General features: G+C 34.4%; 1 protein-coding gene across 5 annotated transcripts in view; it reads left to right on the top strand.

Moving 5' to 3' along the window:
* The window catches only part of plxnb3 (plexin B3), a 99,863-nt gene that overhangs the window by 84,072 nt on the left and 3,916 nt on the right, over positions 1 to 11,875 (top strand). For all 5 annotated transcript variants that reach the window (XM_048208979.1, XM_048208981.1, XM_048208977.1 and 2 more), the window contains exons 19-34: positions 1,016 to 1,174; positions 3,216 to 3,364; positions 3,524 to 3,624; positions 4,706 to 4,923; positions 5,438 to 5,616; positions 6,091 to 6,157; positions 6,877 to 7,023; positions 7,120 to 7,279; positions 7,395 to 7,498; positions 8,981 to 9,062; positions 9,201 to 9,367; positions 9,524 to 9,684; positions 10,152 to 10,299; positions 10,475 to 10,539; positions 10,659 to 10,734; positions 11,763 to 11,837. In XM_048208979.1, coding sequence (XP_048064936.1) covers positions 1,016 to 1,174; positions 3,216 to 3,364; positions 3,524 to 3,624; positions 4,706 to 4,923; positions 5,438 to 5,616; positions 6,091 to 6,157; positions 6,877 to 7,023; positions 7,120 to 7,279; positions 7,395 to 7,498; positions 8,981 to 9,062; positions 9,201 to 9,367; positions 9,524 to 9,684; positions 10,152 to 10,299; positions 10,475 to 10,539; positions 10,659 to 10,734; positions 11,763 to 11,837 — 2,058 coding nt within the window. The remainder of the gene's footprint in view (positions 1 to 1,015; positions 1,175 to 3,215; positions 3,365 to 3,523; positions 3,625 to 4,705; positions 4,924 to 5,437; positions 5,617 to 6,090; positions 6,158 to 6,876; positions 7,024 to 7,119; positions 7,280 to 7,394; positions 7,499 to 8,980; positions 9,063 to 9,200; positions 9,368 to 9,523; positions 9,685 to 10,151; positions 10,300 to 10,474; positions 10,540 to 10,658; positions 10,735 to 11,762; positions 11,838 to 11,875) is intronic.

Here is an 11,875-nt window from a genome sequence, read left to right on the forward strand (position 1 = left end):
TTAAAGTGAATAATTTGAATTAACTTTTATTTGTATAGTCTCTGTTCTCTTTAATTTCCATTTTAGTTTATTTTTTAGTTATTTTGTTGTTTTTTTTGGTCCTTTTTATTTGTTTTTGTTATTTTTAAATATTAAAATTTAGGATTAATTCTTTTTTTTGTTTGTTTGTTTATTCATTTCCAATTAGTAATTACAGTGCTTTAACTTATTTCAGTTAGTTGCAAAAGGAAACATTTCTAATTTTAATTTAGTTTAAAGTGCCCCATCATGCTTTTCGGATATTACTTTCATGCTGTTTGTAATACAGCTGTTTGTGAATGTAAAAGGTCTGCAAAGTGCAAAATAAATCAAGTTATTGTTTTCCAAAAGTCTTACTTCCTGCACAAACCGATGTAGGTTTGTAACAAATTTGCACAATGACAGTCTATGGTTTTTACTGGCTGCTTGTGAAAAAAACTTTTACCCTCAAATATTGTAATTGTAGCTGAAGCCTGGAAGAGTTTGGTTTGTGTTATCGACATGCCAAGAAGATGCTGTTTTTGCTGCCAAAGCAAGTAAACTTTGCATGCACTTCTAAAGGATGAGGACTCTGGTTCGATTTGATATGGTAAAACTAACGCCATCATTACTGACCAATCAGAGCAGAGTAGGCTAGCGGTAAGGAGGGGTTTAGAGAGACCAGATCCTTGATCGAACTGTTTCAGACACTATGAGAAAAGAGGTGATGCTACAGTGTACATACTCTATATTATGAGAAAATTAAGTGTTTTTTTGACCTTGGATGCATGTAAACCTATTGTATGAGACCTCTAAAACAAAACTAGGAACCTTTAAAATAGCACAATGGGGCACTTTAAGTTTTTCATCTAATATTTTTTATTTTATTTCAGATTTATTTCAATTAACAAAAATGATTTTAGTAGTTTTAGTTAATAATGATAACCCTGTTATTTTGCACGAGAAGCAGTTTTAGCAGATTTAGTTGAAACTGAAGACGTGTGTTTTGTCTCTGAAGGGTAAGGGACTGACACTGGCTATGAGCAGAGAGGAAGTTCTGGCCCGGCTGGGGAAGGAAGAGTGTGACGTCAAGACTCTGGATAACACGCATCTGTACTGCGAACCTCCTGAGGAACAGCCTCTCGCCCTGGATGACGATGACTTACCCAGGCTTACGGTCAGTCTGAATCCAGTGTCTTCTTTAGTTGTTTCAGTGCACATTTTTTTGGTTAGGGGTTCAAGTGCGTAGGATCAGCATTGTCCCCTAAAAGTGATCGGGCAGACCAAACCATAAGTTGAAGAGACTTGAAACTTTGAGAGCTGGTAGTAGTCACACCATCTACAATGTCATCGAGGCTCGCCTAGATTGGCCTGACGGGGGCACTACAGCGGTCAAAAGTACGAAATGGCTCAAAACTCCTAAACTCTGGAAAAACCTTCTTTTGAGAACTATTCCTAGGTTTTGAGATTCTCTGGAGTCTGATTGTCAAGAATTATCAAAAAAAAAAAAAAAAAATTAAATTCACGGTCCATAAGGGCCACCAAAACTTTCAAAGTAGGTGGAGCCACTTTAAATAAAATGGCTATAATTCGTGAAATGAGTGAGACATTTTCACCAAACTGAGCACACCTATTTAAGAGCTCATTCTGTGGTGGCATGTAAAAGGATGTGGTGACTGACACATTACTGGCCACATTACACATTACCTGGTGGTGCTATAACAGAAAAAAAAAACATGACAATGGCTAAAATTACTTCACCGTTCATCCGATTGACTTGAAAATTGGCATGCAGCGTCTTTGTCCGAGGTGTCATGATTGTCTATGAGGACATTGACATATCTCAAAAAAACATGTACGCCATCAGCCAATGAAATCTGAGCAGCTATTAGACAAGGTCAACGGAGGCCGATCAAAACGAAACTCGCTGGGCCTGTTTGACTCATAGCCCTAAAGGCCTGTGAGAAATTCTTACCATGTGGTAGACCTCAGCTGTCAATCAAATTATTCATTAAATATTGGAGATTCTTTCAAAAAACAACTTTGATGAACTAGTCCTAGGTTTTTGGCTCAACCTCGGTAACTGTTAAGAAGCTTTAAACTATATATTTCCTATGGTAAATTGCTTGTATTTGCTGTAAATGGTCTTTTCCATCTATGACTGAGATGGTTACTGGCTTGCTAACTGAAAAAAAATATCTTTTTAAGCATGTGCTTATAGGGCTTAAAGCACTTGAACCCTGATAATTGCTGCTCGCAGCTATATTTTTAAATGTAACCAAAAGGCTATTTTTATTCTGGTGCAGAACAAAAAATACAGTTTGGGTGTCACAGTTTTAGTCAGACAAATTTTGTGTTTGTGTAACATAAGTTTTGAGCATCACACAAAACGTGAAATGCGTCATGAAGTGATAAAATCACAACCAATCAGAACATATTTGATGTTTAATGGAGGCAGTTTTTCAACACACTTGATTTTTGTAGTGTTTTTCAATGGGGATTTCAACAAGTTCTCCAGAATTAGAGATTTTGACGTATTGGTTGATTTCGGATATTTAATTGTGCATGTTAATTTCGCTGTTATTTATCTCACTAAAAGTTAAACTTTAAAAACATTAATAGTAACACTGTTAAATGTAACATTTTGCACATATCAAAATGAATATCCATTTTCATACTCATTATAATGAAAATTATTTCAATGCATTTATAATTCAAATTAAATTCACTTTTACTAAAACAATTGTTTTTAAATTTTTTTATGTATATTTATTAATAAACACTAAAATATTATTTAGACAAAATAGTATAAAATTTAATATTATTATTGGCCATAACATAAAAATGATTGGCTTATCAGCTAGAATTTTAACATTGTGCTTCTCTAACCCTATCTATGAAGTGTGAAAAATGTATTAAAATAATGATGTTAAAAAACATTGTTGAAATCACATTGGCTTGTCTTCTTCAGAGGCATGTATCATAGCTAAACAACCTCACGTTAGGTCTGTCTTGAATAGTTTATATGTTAGTGTTAAAACATTTTCTCTGCTGTGAAAATGAGGTTTTTACTACCGACTGTGGCCTGGAACCCGTCTGTTTAAAAAGATGTAATTTATTGCTTCACGCTGTGTCATGTCACACCTGCTTAGGGTTGTGAGTTTCTTCATTTTGCTATCACATGCTAACACCGATGTGTGTGTGTGTGTCTCACTCAGGTGTTAATGGGAAACTTGGAATTTGACTTGGGTCGGGTGCAGTATGACAACGATTTACACTCACCGGTGCCTCTGGCGGCTCAGATCGGTCTGGCAGCGGGGGCCGCGGTGGTAGTTCTCATCGTGCTGGTCATCATTCTCATGTACAGGTAGAGTGATTTCAGATTGCAGATTCTTCACCCTTCTGGGCTTGTCGGCATGACGACGAGCCGTGAACTCAAATCCAGCACTCGGGAAGAATTCTAATGGTATCCATTTGTTACCGGTCGTGCTCTAACCCTGTGTTTGCTCTCGCTCTGTTTGTGAAGGCGGAAGAGTAAACAGGCTCTGAGAGACTATAAAAAGGTTCTGGTGCAGCTGGAGACTCTGGAGATAAATGTTGGAGACCAGTGCAGGAAAGAGTTCACTGGTATGGCAACACTTTTTCATCCATACAGTTTGCCGATCCATACATCTATCTATCTACTCTCTATGTATCTTAGTAAAAAATTACTGATTTATACAATTATTTTATATCTATTATAATAAAACAAACAATAATAATGTACATATGTTCATATTATATGTCATATTATATCATATACATATATTTGTGTGTGTGTGTATGTATGTATGTATATATATATATATGTATATATATATATATATATATATATATATATATATATATATATATATATATATATATATGTGATTTATATAATTATTTTATATCTATATATATTTATATTTATAATAAAACAAACAATAATGATGTACATATGTTCATATTATATATAATACACATACATATTATATATAATTAATAATTATTGATTTATTTAATAATTAATAATTTATATAATTATTTTATATCTATATTTATAATAAAACAATCAATAATGATGTACATATGTTCATATATTATTATATATATATAACACATGTACGTACACACACACACACACACACACACACACACACACACACACACACACACACACACACACACATATATATATATATATGTGTGTGTGTATGTATGTATGTGTATATATATATATATATGTATATATGTATATATGTATATGTATATTTGTATATATATATATATATATATATATATATATATATATATATATATATATATATATGTATGTATATGTGTGTGTGTACGTACACACACACATTATTTATATATATATAATGAAAGGATGATAATGCTTATGTACTTATTATTGACTTTTTTATTATAAATATAGATAAATATATAGATATATAAAATAATTATGGAAATCATTTTTCAACACACACACACACAGTATATTGAAAATATATATATATATGTACATATGTAATTTTTACACATGGTTTGTAATTGTTTTTTTAAAATTTAAAAAAAAATAAAAAAATTATATCACTATCAATTGTTTAGTCCGCTTTTTTAATGCAAATTGAGAGGCACATTTTCATCACATGCTCCATTAAACTAACTGTTTCCTGGCCTTCAGATCTGATGACGGAGATGATGGATCTGAGCAGTGACGTTGGTGGTCCTGGTATTCCCTTTCTGGATTACCGCACATATGCAGAGCGTGTTTTCTTCCCTGGCCAGAAGGGCGCGCCACTGAGTCAGAATCTGGATTTGCCAGATTTTCGTAGACAGACTGTGGAGCAGGGCCTGGGTCAGCTCAACAACCTGCTCAACAACAGACTCTTCCTTATACGGGTCAGTGAAGTGCTTTGTTTTTGCTGTCAGTTCGACTCTAGCTTCCTGTAGAGGAAAAGGAATCCGAGTGTAATTACAGTGTTTATGCCGCTGGCATATTCAGTGCATCAGTGGCTGTTTTTGGAGCCATTATTTCACCTCAAAGACTAAACAAAGGATGAAAAGGAAAGCTAATGTAATATTCATTTTGTGTTGAATGCAGGTGGATGCCTGTTTAGCACAGAGAGTTTTTATTTTTTTATTATTTTGAAAATCTCAGTCGCTATCCTTTCTTTTTGATGCTTTTTAGCTGCCAAACTGTCAGGCAGCAGTGAAGAAACTTCAGCGCTGAACTTCAGCATTTTAAATATTTATCTATCTCAATAGACGGAGGCTTTGTAGATGTTTTACGAGTGCAGTGTTTTGAAAGCCCGAACTGTTTGATTGAAATTGGTCAAACTAGTATGCTTTTGTAGTGAACATTCTAGGGACCATCTGTGGCAATGCTGGTAAACTCTCCTCTTCGTTCCTCTAGTTCATCCATACTCTGGAGGCACAGCAGAATTTCTCACAGAGGGACCGAGGTTACGTTGCGTCTCTTCTCACGATGGCCCTTCATGATAAGCTGGAATACTTCACTGATGTTATGAAGACCCTGCTGGGAGATCTAGTGCAGCAGTATGTGGCCAAGAACCCCAAACTCATGCTGCGCAGGTATTTCACATTCACTTTTTATTTATTTGACATACATTTATTATTGTTATTTTACCCAAAACAACTTGGTGTATTCAAGGCACATGTTTTATCAGCATAAGAGTTCTTTGAATCATATCCATGACCTTGGCATTAATATTTACTATCTTTATGTATTGTAGCTTTGTGTATGTTTTCAAGAACACATTATTCAATAATATTCAATAATAATAAGTAGACTAATAAGACTACTAGTTTATTCAAATTAATTGCATTTATTCATGTTTTTCCTGGGGTTTCTGAGACTCAGAGAAATAATGAGACTTGAGAAATAATGTAACAAGGTTCTAGGTCATATAAAACATACATTTAAAAATGAATACATCATGTGTTTGTGTAAAAAAACAACAAAAAAAACAATTGGTCTGATCCGTCCTGATCTGATTATAGTAAATCTAATCTCAAGTGATATAACATACATGTTGTCATCTGTAGGACTGAGACGGTTGTGGAAAAGATGCTGACCAACTGGATGTCCATCTGTCTCTATTCTTTCCTCAAGGTATCAGAGCATGTGATGGCTTCAATTCTATGCATTTGCATTGATAGTGAATAATGAGAATAAATGAGAATAAATAGTTTTTATAATTATATGCTGTTTACCATGTTCACAGAGATCTGCTTTGTATCTTAACTGTGATCAAATCACTGTAAAGGCCCCGATAGACTCACAGCAAAGTTCTTTTTCGTTTTATACAATAGATTGTTTAAACACAAGCAGTTTAAAGTCTCTCTCAATTACAACTTCGATTTCTATTGTAACGCGGCTCTCCCGTGTATTCATGTTTTTACTCGTTGACATCTGACCTCGATGGACTGAACAGAAGAAATGAGTTCAACGTCGAAGAAGGCTTAGAGCCCTTAGAGCCACACCCACCTATTATGTAATTGCCATAGACCAATGGTAGTTCGAAGATGTTTACCAGCTAACTTTTCTAGAAATGTAGCTTTGGCAAGCTGTTTCAAACTCCCGAAACGAGTGCAAAATTAACTTCATTTTGGCCTGATTGTTCGAAATGACTTCACACCAGTTTGTTCTTTTTCACTTGAAGTGTATCGGGGCCTTAACACTAGGCTTCTCATGGGTTATAGTTTTAATAAATTCTCACGTGATGGAAACATCTCATAAAACTTCATCTTCCACATATAAGCAACTTTTATTGTGACAAACATAAATGCAATTGCTAATGCATGTAAATGTGTTTGTGTGTATTTGTGCAGGAGGTTGCTGGTGAGCCTCTGTACAAGTTGTACAGGGCTATTAAATACCAGGTAGACAAAGGACCAGTGGATGCAGTGACAGGCAAAGCCAAACGCACACTCAACGACAGCCACCTGCTCAGAGAGGACATCGACTACTGCTCTGTGGTGAGTCCCTGTAATACTTTCATCTCAGTGCTACGCAAAACAAATCTCCTAAATGAATAAATCGAATAAGACAAGAGTTTGTGTTTCTCTTCTCAGACTCTGACAGTGCTGGTGAAGAGTGGTGTCGAGGTCCAGCCCTGCCCTGTTAAAGTTCTGGACACTGACACCATCACTCAGGTTAAAGATAAAATCCTGGACCAGATTTATAAAGGAGCGCCATTCTCCCAGAGACCAGCCGCAGACTCTCTGGACCTTGGTACGGTTTTGGTAGATATATCTAGACTAGTCACAACTATGTACAGTTTGTTTTAAAGAAAACTTTTTTTTTTTTTTTGTTAAAGCTTCATATTTTACATGTTGTGTTCCTTCAGAGTGGCGATCCGGCCAAGCAGGTCACCTGACTCTTTCTGATGATGATGTCACAGCCATCGTTCAGGGTCGCTGGAAACGGATCAACACTTTACAGCACTACAAGGTACAGCTGGACATTTACTGTGACTTGCATTTTACACGCAAGTTCATTCAGATTAATTTGTTGATTAATGGGTGGGTTGGTTGGTTGAATGTGGGTTGGCTGATTGGTTAGTGGGATGGTTAACTGGTTTCTTTGTAGGTTGGTTGGTTGGTTGGTTGGTTGATTCATTTTCTTGTTGGTTGATTTTGTGAGTTGATTGGTTGATTTTGAGAGTTGGTTGATATTTTGAGATGGAATGTTGATTTTGTGAGTTGGTTTCGGTTGGTTGATTTTGTAAGTTGATTGGTTAATTTGTGAGTTGGTTGCTTGATATTTTGAGATGGATAGTTAATTTTGTGAGTTTGTTGGTTTTGTAAGCTGTAGTTAATTTTGTGAGTTGGTTGATTTGTAAGCTGACTAGTTGATTTTGTGAGTTGGTTTATATTTGAGATGGATAGTTAATTTTGTGAGTTTGTTGGTTTGTAAGTTGACTAGTTGATTTTGTGAGTTGGTTTATATTTGAGATGTATAGTTAATTTTGTGAGTTGGTTGATTTGTAAGCTGACTAGTTGATTTTGTGAGTTGGTTTATATTTGAGATGGATAGTTAATTTTGTGAGTTTGTTGGTTTGTAAGTTGACTAGTTGATTTTGTGAGTTGGTTTATATTTGAGATGTATAGTTAATTTTGTGAGTTGGTTGATTTGTAAGCTGACTAGTTGATTTTGTGAGTTGGTTTATATTTGAGATGGATAGTTAATTTTGTGAGTTTGTTGGTTTTGTAAGCTGTGGTTAATTTTGTGAGTTGGTTGATTTGTAAGCTGACTAGTTGATTTTGTGAGTTGGTTTATATTTGAGATGGATAGTTAATTTTGTGAGTTTGTTGGTTTGTAAGTTGACTAGTTGATTTTGTGAGTTGGTTTATATTTGAGATGTATAGTTAATTTTGTGAGTTGGTTGATTTTGTAAGCTGACTAGTTGATTTTGTGAGTTGGTTTATGTTTGAGATGGATGGTTAATTTTGTGAGTTTGTTGGTTTGTAAGTTGACTAGTTGATTTTGTGAGTTGGTTTATATTTGAGATGTATAGTTAATTTTGTGAGTTGGTTGATTTGTAAGTTGACTAGTTGATTTTGTAAGTTGGTTGATATTTTGAGATGGATAGTTGATTTTGTGAGTTGGTTGATTTGTGAGTTGAATGGTTGACTCTCAGTTGATTAATTGATATTTTGATATGAATGGTTGATTTTTGTGAGTTGGATGGTTGATTTTTTTGGGTTTTTTTGGTTTTTTTTTTGTTGATTGGTTGATTCTGTAAGTTGATTTTGTGAGTTGGTTGATTTGATATTTTGAGATGGTTGGTTGATATATTGATATGGATGGTTGGTTTTGTGAGTTGGTTAGTTGATTTTATTAGTTGATTGGTTGATTTTTGTGAGATGGTTGGTTGAGTTTTGAGTTGGTTGACTTGATCTCAAGTCTCTCTCTTTCCTCTTGTTTTCTCAGGTACCTGATGGGGCCACTGTTGCTCTCATCCCTCGTTCCCAGAGTTCTCTTGGAGTAAATCAGGTCTACCAGACTGGAGAGAGTAAGTTTAATACTTTTTGGTCAATCAAATATAAACAGTCATCACATTTACACTTAATTCACTTCATTACTGACCATCAGAGAGCAAAAATGATATATTTCTTATTGATATCTGGTCTGCTCCTTGCAATTGCTGTAGAAACTCCAATGCTGGAGGGAGAGGAGGAGGAAGGTCTTCGGCTGTGGCATCTGGTGAAGCCGAGCGAAGACCCCGAGATCCCCAAACACAGGAAGAGTAGCATGAGAGAGAGAGAGCGGGCAAAAGCCATTCCTGAGATCTACCTTACACGACTGCTTTCAATGAAGGTACGTGAGATGTTTGTGATTGAGTCATCTTTAATACAGCACGCACAAACACATCAAACGGATTCTGACGCTTCTCATGTTTGTTTGAGATCTGTTTTCTGCTGCTGACTGTCAGTGTGATTGAAAGCTGCTCTGTTTATAAATGTGTATCTTCAGGGCACTCTGCAAAAGTTTGTAGATGACGTCTTTGTAGCCATACTGAGCACGAAACGGCCTCCACCCATCGCTGTCAGGTTCTTCTTTGACTTCCTGGATGACATGGCAGAGAAACACGGCATCGATGACCCAGAGACTGTTCACATCTGGAAAACAAACAGGTCGGCATTACTGCCTACATCTCCTTGATCTATAAAACTTTTTAATTGATTATTTAAAAATCTTTTATCCAGTAATCTTGAATTAGTTTGAATTTTTAAATCCATTAATTACAAAGATAATGGAGAAGCTCTGGGAATTTGTGAAATCTGCAAATGTCTGTAGTGAATATAAATTTTTGTACATATTTCCATTTTGTAATATGTCTTTGGCTAGTCGTTGTCCTTGTAAAATTTTTCTAAGCAAGCAAATCATTCTTTTTTCCCCCAATCAGTTGGTCGGACTGTTTCAGAAATTGGTCTGAATGATTCATTAGTGATTGATTTTTAGAAATCTTTACTCTGTGATTGCAAATGATTGGAAAGGTCATGGAAAATCATTGGTTAGACAGTGTAAGAACCCTGATGTTTTTGTGTTCGCTATATTAAATGTTTATTTAAATGCACTCTTGTTTTCCCTCCGCCTGCAGTTTGCCTTTGCGTTTCTGGGTCAACATCTTGAAGAATCCTCAGTTTGTCTTTGACGTGCAGGTGACGGATAGCGTGGATGCCGTCCTCTCCGTTATCGCACAGACCTTCATTGATTCCTGCACTACATCCGAGCACAAAGTGGGCCGGGTCAGTACAGCAATTAACCTCTTGACCTCTCTAGCTGTGACCTCATTATGGTAGAGAGTGTGCATGTAAAGTGAGAAGATGAACAAGGGCAGGAAAGAGAAAAAAGAAAATAAGCAAAACCTTAAAGATGCTATAGCAATGAAAGGAGCTCAATGTCGTGTGTCTTGTCCTTCAGGATTCTCCAGTGAATAAGCTGTTGTACGCCAGAGAAATCCCACGATACAAGCAGCTGGTGGAGAGGTTAGAAAATCTAAACGTTATACAGCGATACGTCTCTTTTCAAACACATATATTAGCACTGAAATGGATACAGGAAGTTCATGATATTTAGTGCTATAAAGCTTCTTCCTCTCCTGCAGGTACTACAGTGATATTCACAACGCTGTGTCTGGCTGTTACCAGGAAATGAATTCAACCCTCACAGAGCTGTCAGGGGTGAGACTGAATTTTATTTTATTCTACTCCGACTGTGTTTTTACATTTTAACAGACAGCAGGGTCCAAAAGTGTGAAACCACATTGAGAATCTGGGATTCAATGTCTAGTTTAAGGGTCAATGACGTGACATTAATTTATTCAAAATTACACATACAGTGACTTGATGATGATCATGTTTTTAATTTCTGAATTACAATTCATTTTGACTCATTTTGTTTTTTGTTAGTACTTTTTTTAAAATTTTAAAATTATTTTAATATTTTTGAATAATTTGATTGATAATTTGATTGATAATTTGAGTAATTTGATAAAAAAAAAACATTCATGTGATGACAACTTTTTGAATAATTGTAAAATATTTTTAAAATATTTGTAAAATAAACAGCTTTTCATGTGGTCCAAAAACTTTTTGAATTGTCAAATATTACAAATATTTTTAATTAATTTGTTTGTAAAACAAAATCATCATGTGGTGTGACAACGTTTTGAATAAAATTGTATATAAAATTGTAAAATATTAAAAATATCTATTTTTAATATCTATATAAATAATTCATATTTGTTAAAAAAAAACTTTTTGAATGAACTATTTTTATAACATTAAACATCATTTAAATGAATAATTTGTGATATTTGTAAAAAAGATATATATATATAGATATATAGATATTTAATATTTAATATTAATATATATTTTAAAAAATGTAACATTATTTTAACCTTGAAAAAAAAAAAAATATATATATATATATATATAATTATATTATATTAATACTTAATTAAATTTATAAATATACTTAATTAAATTTAATTAATTACATTTGATTTTTTTTTTTCTTTTTGATGGGGGGGGGGGGGTAATAAAGATTGATTTAGTGTACTCTCACATGTATTTAAGATGTAAAAAATGCCATTATTTTTGTGTTTAAATCTGATCTTTCCTTCCTTTTGAAAATATTTTCCCCTTTCTTTATCATGAACACTTAAACTTGCTATTTTAAGATTCTGATGACTGTCTGTTTTTAGAGCTTTGCATCCGAAATGAACAGTTTGGTGGCGTTGCATGAGCTGTACAAGTATATCAACAAATACTATGATCAGGTCAGTATGGGGCGGATTTAAGCTTCTCATGTTTGTGC

The sequence above is a fragment of the Megalobrama amblycephala genome, linkage group LG12 (assembly GCF_018812025.1).
Source record: "Megalobrama amblycephala isolate DHTTF-2021 linkage group LG12, ASM1881202v1, whole genome shotgun sequence".
NCBI classification, from domain to species: Eukaryota; Metazoa; Chordata; class Actinopteri; order Cypriniformes; family Xenocyprididae; genus Megalobrama; species Megalobrama amblycephala.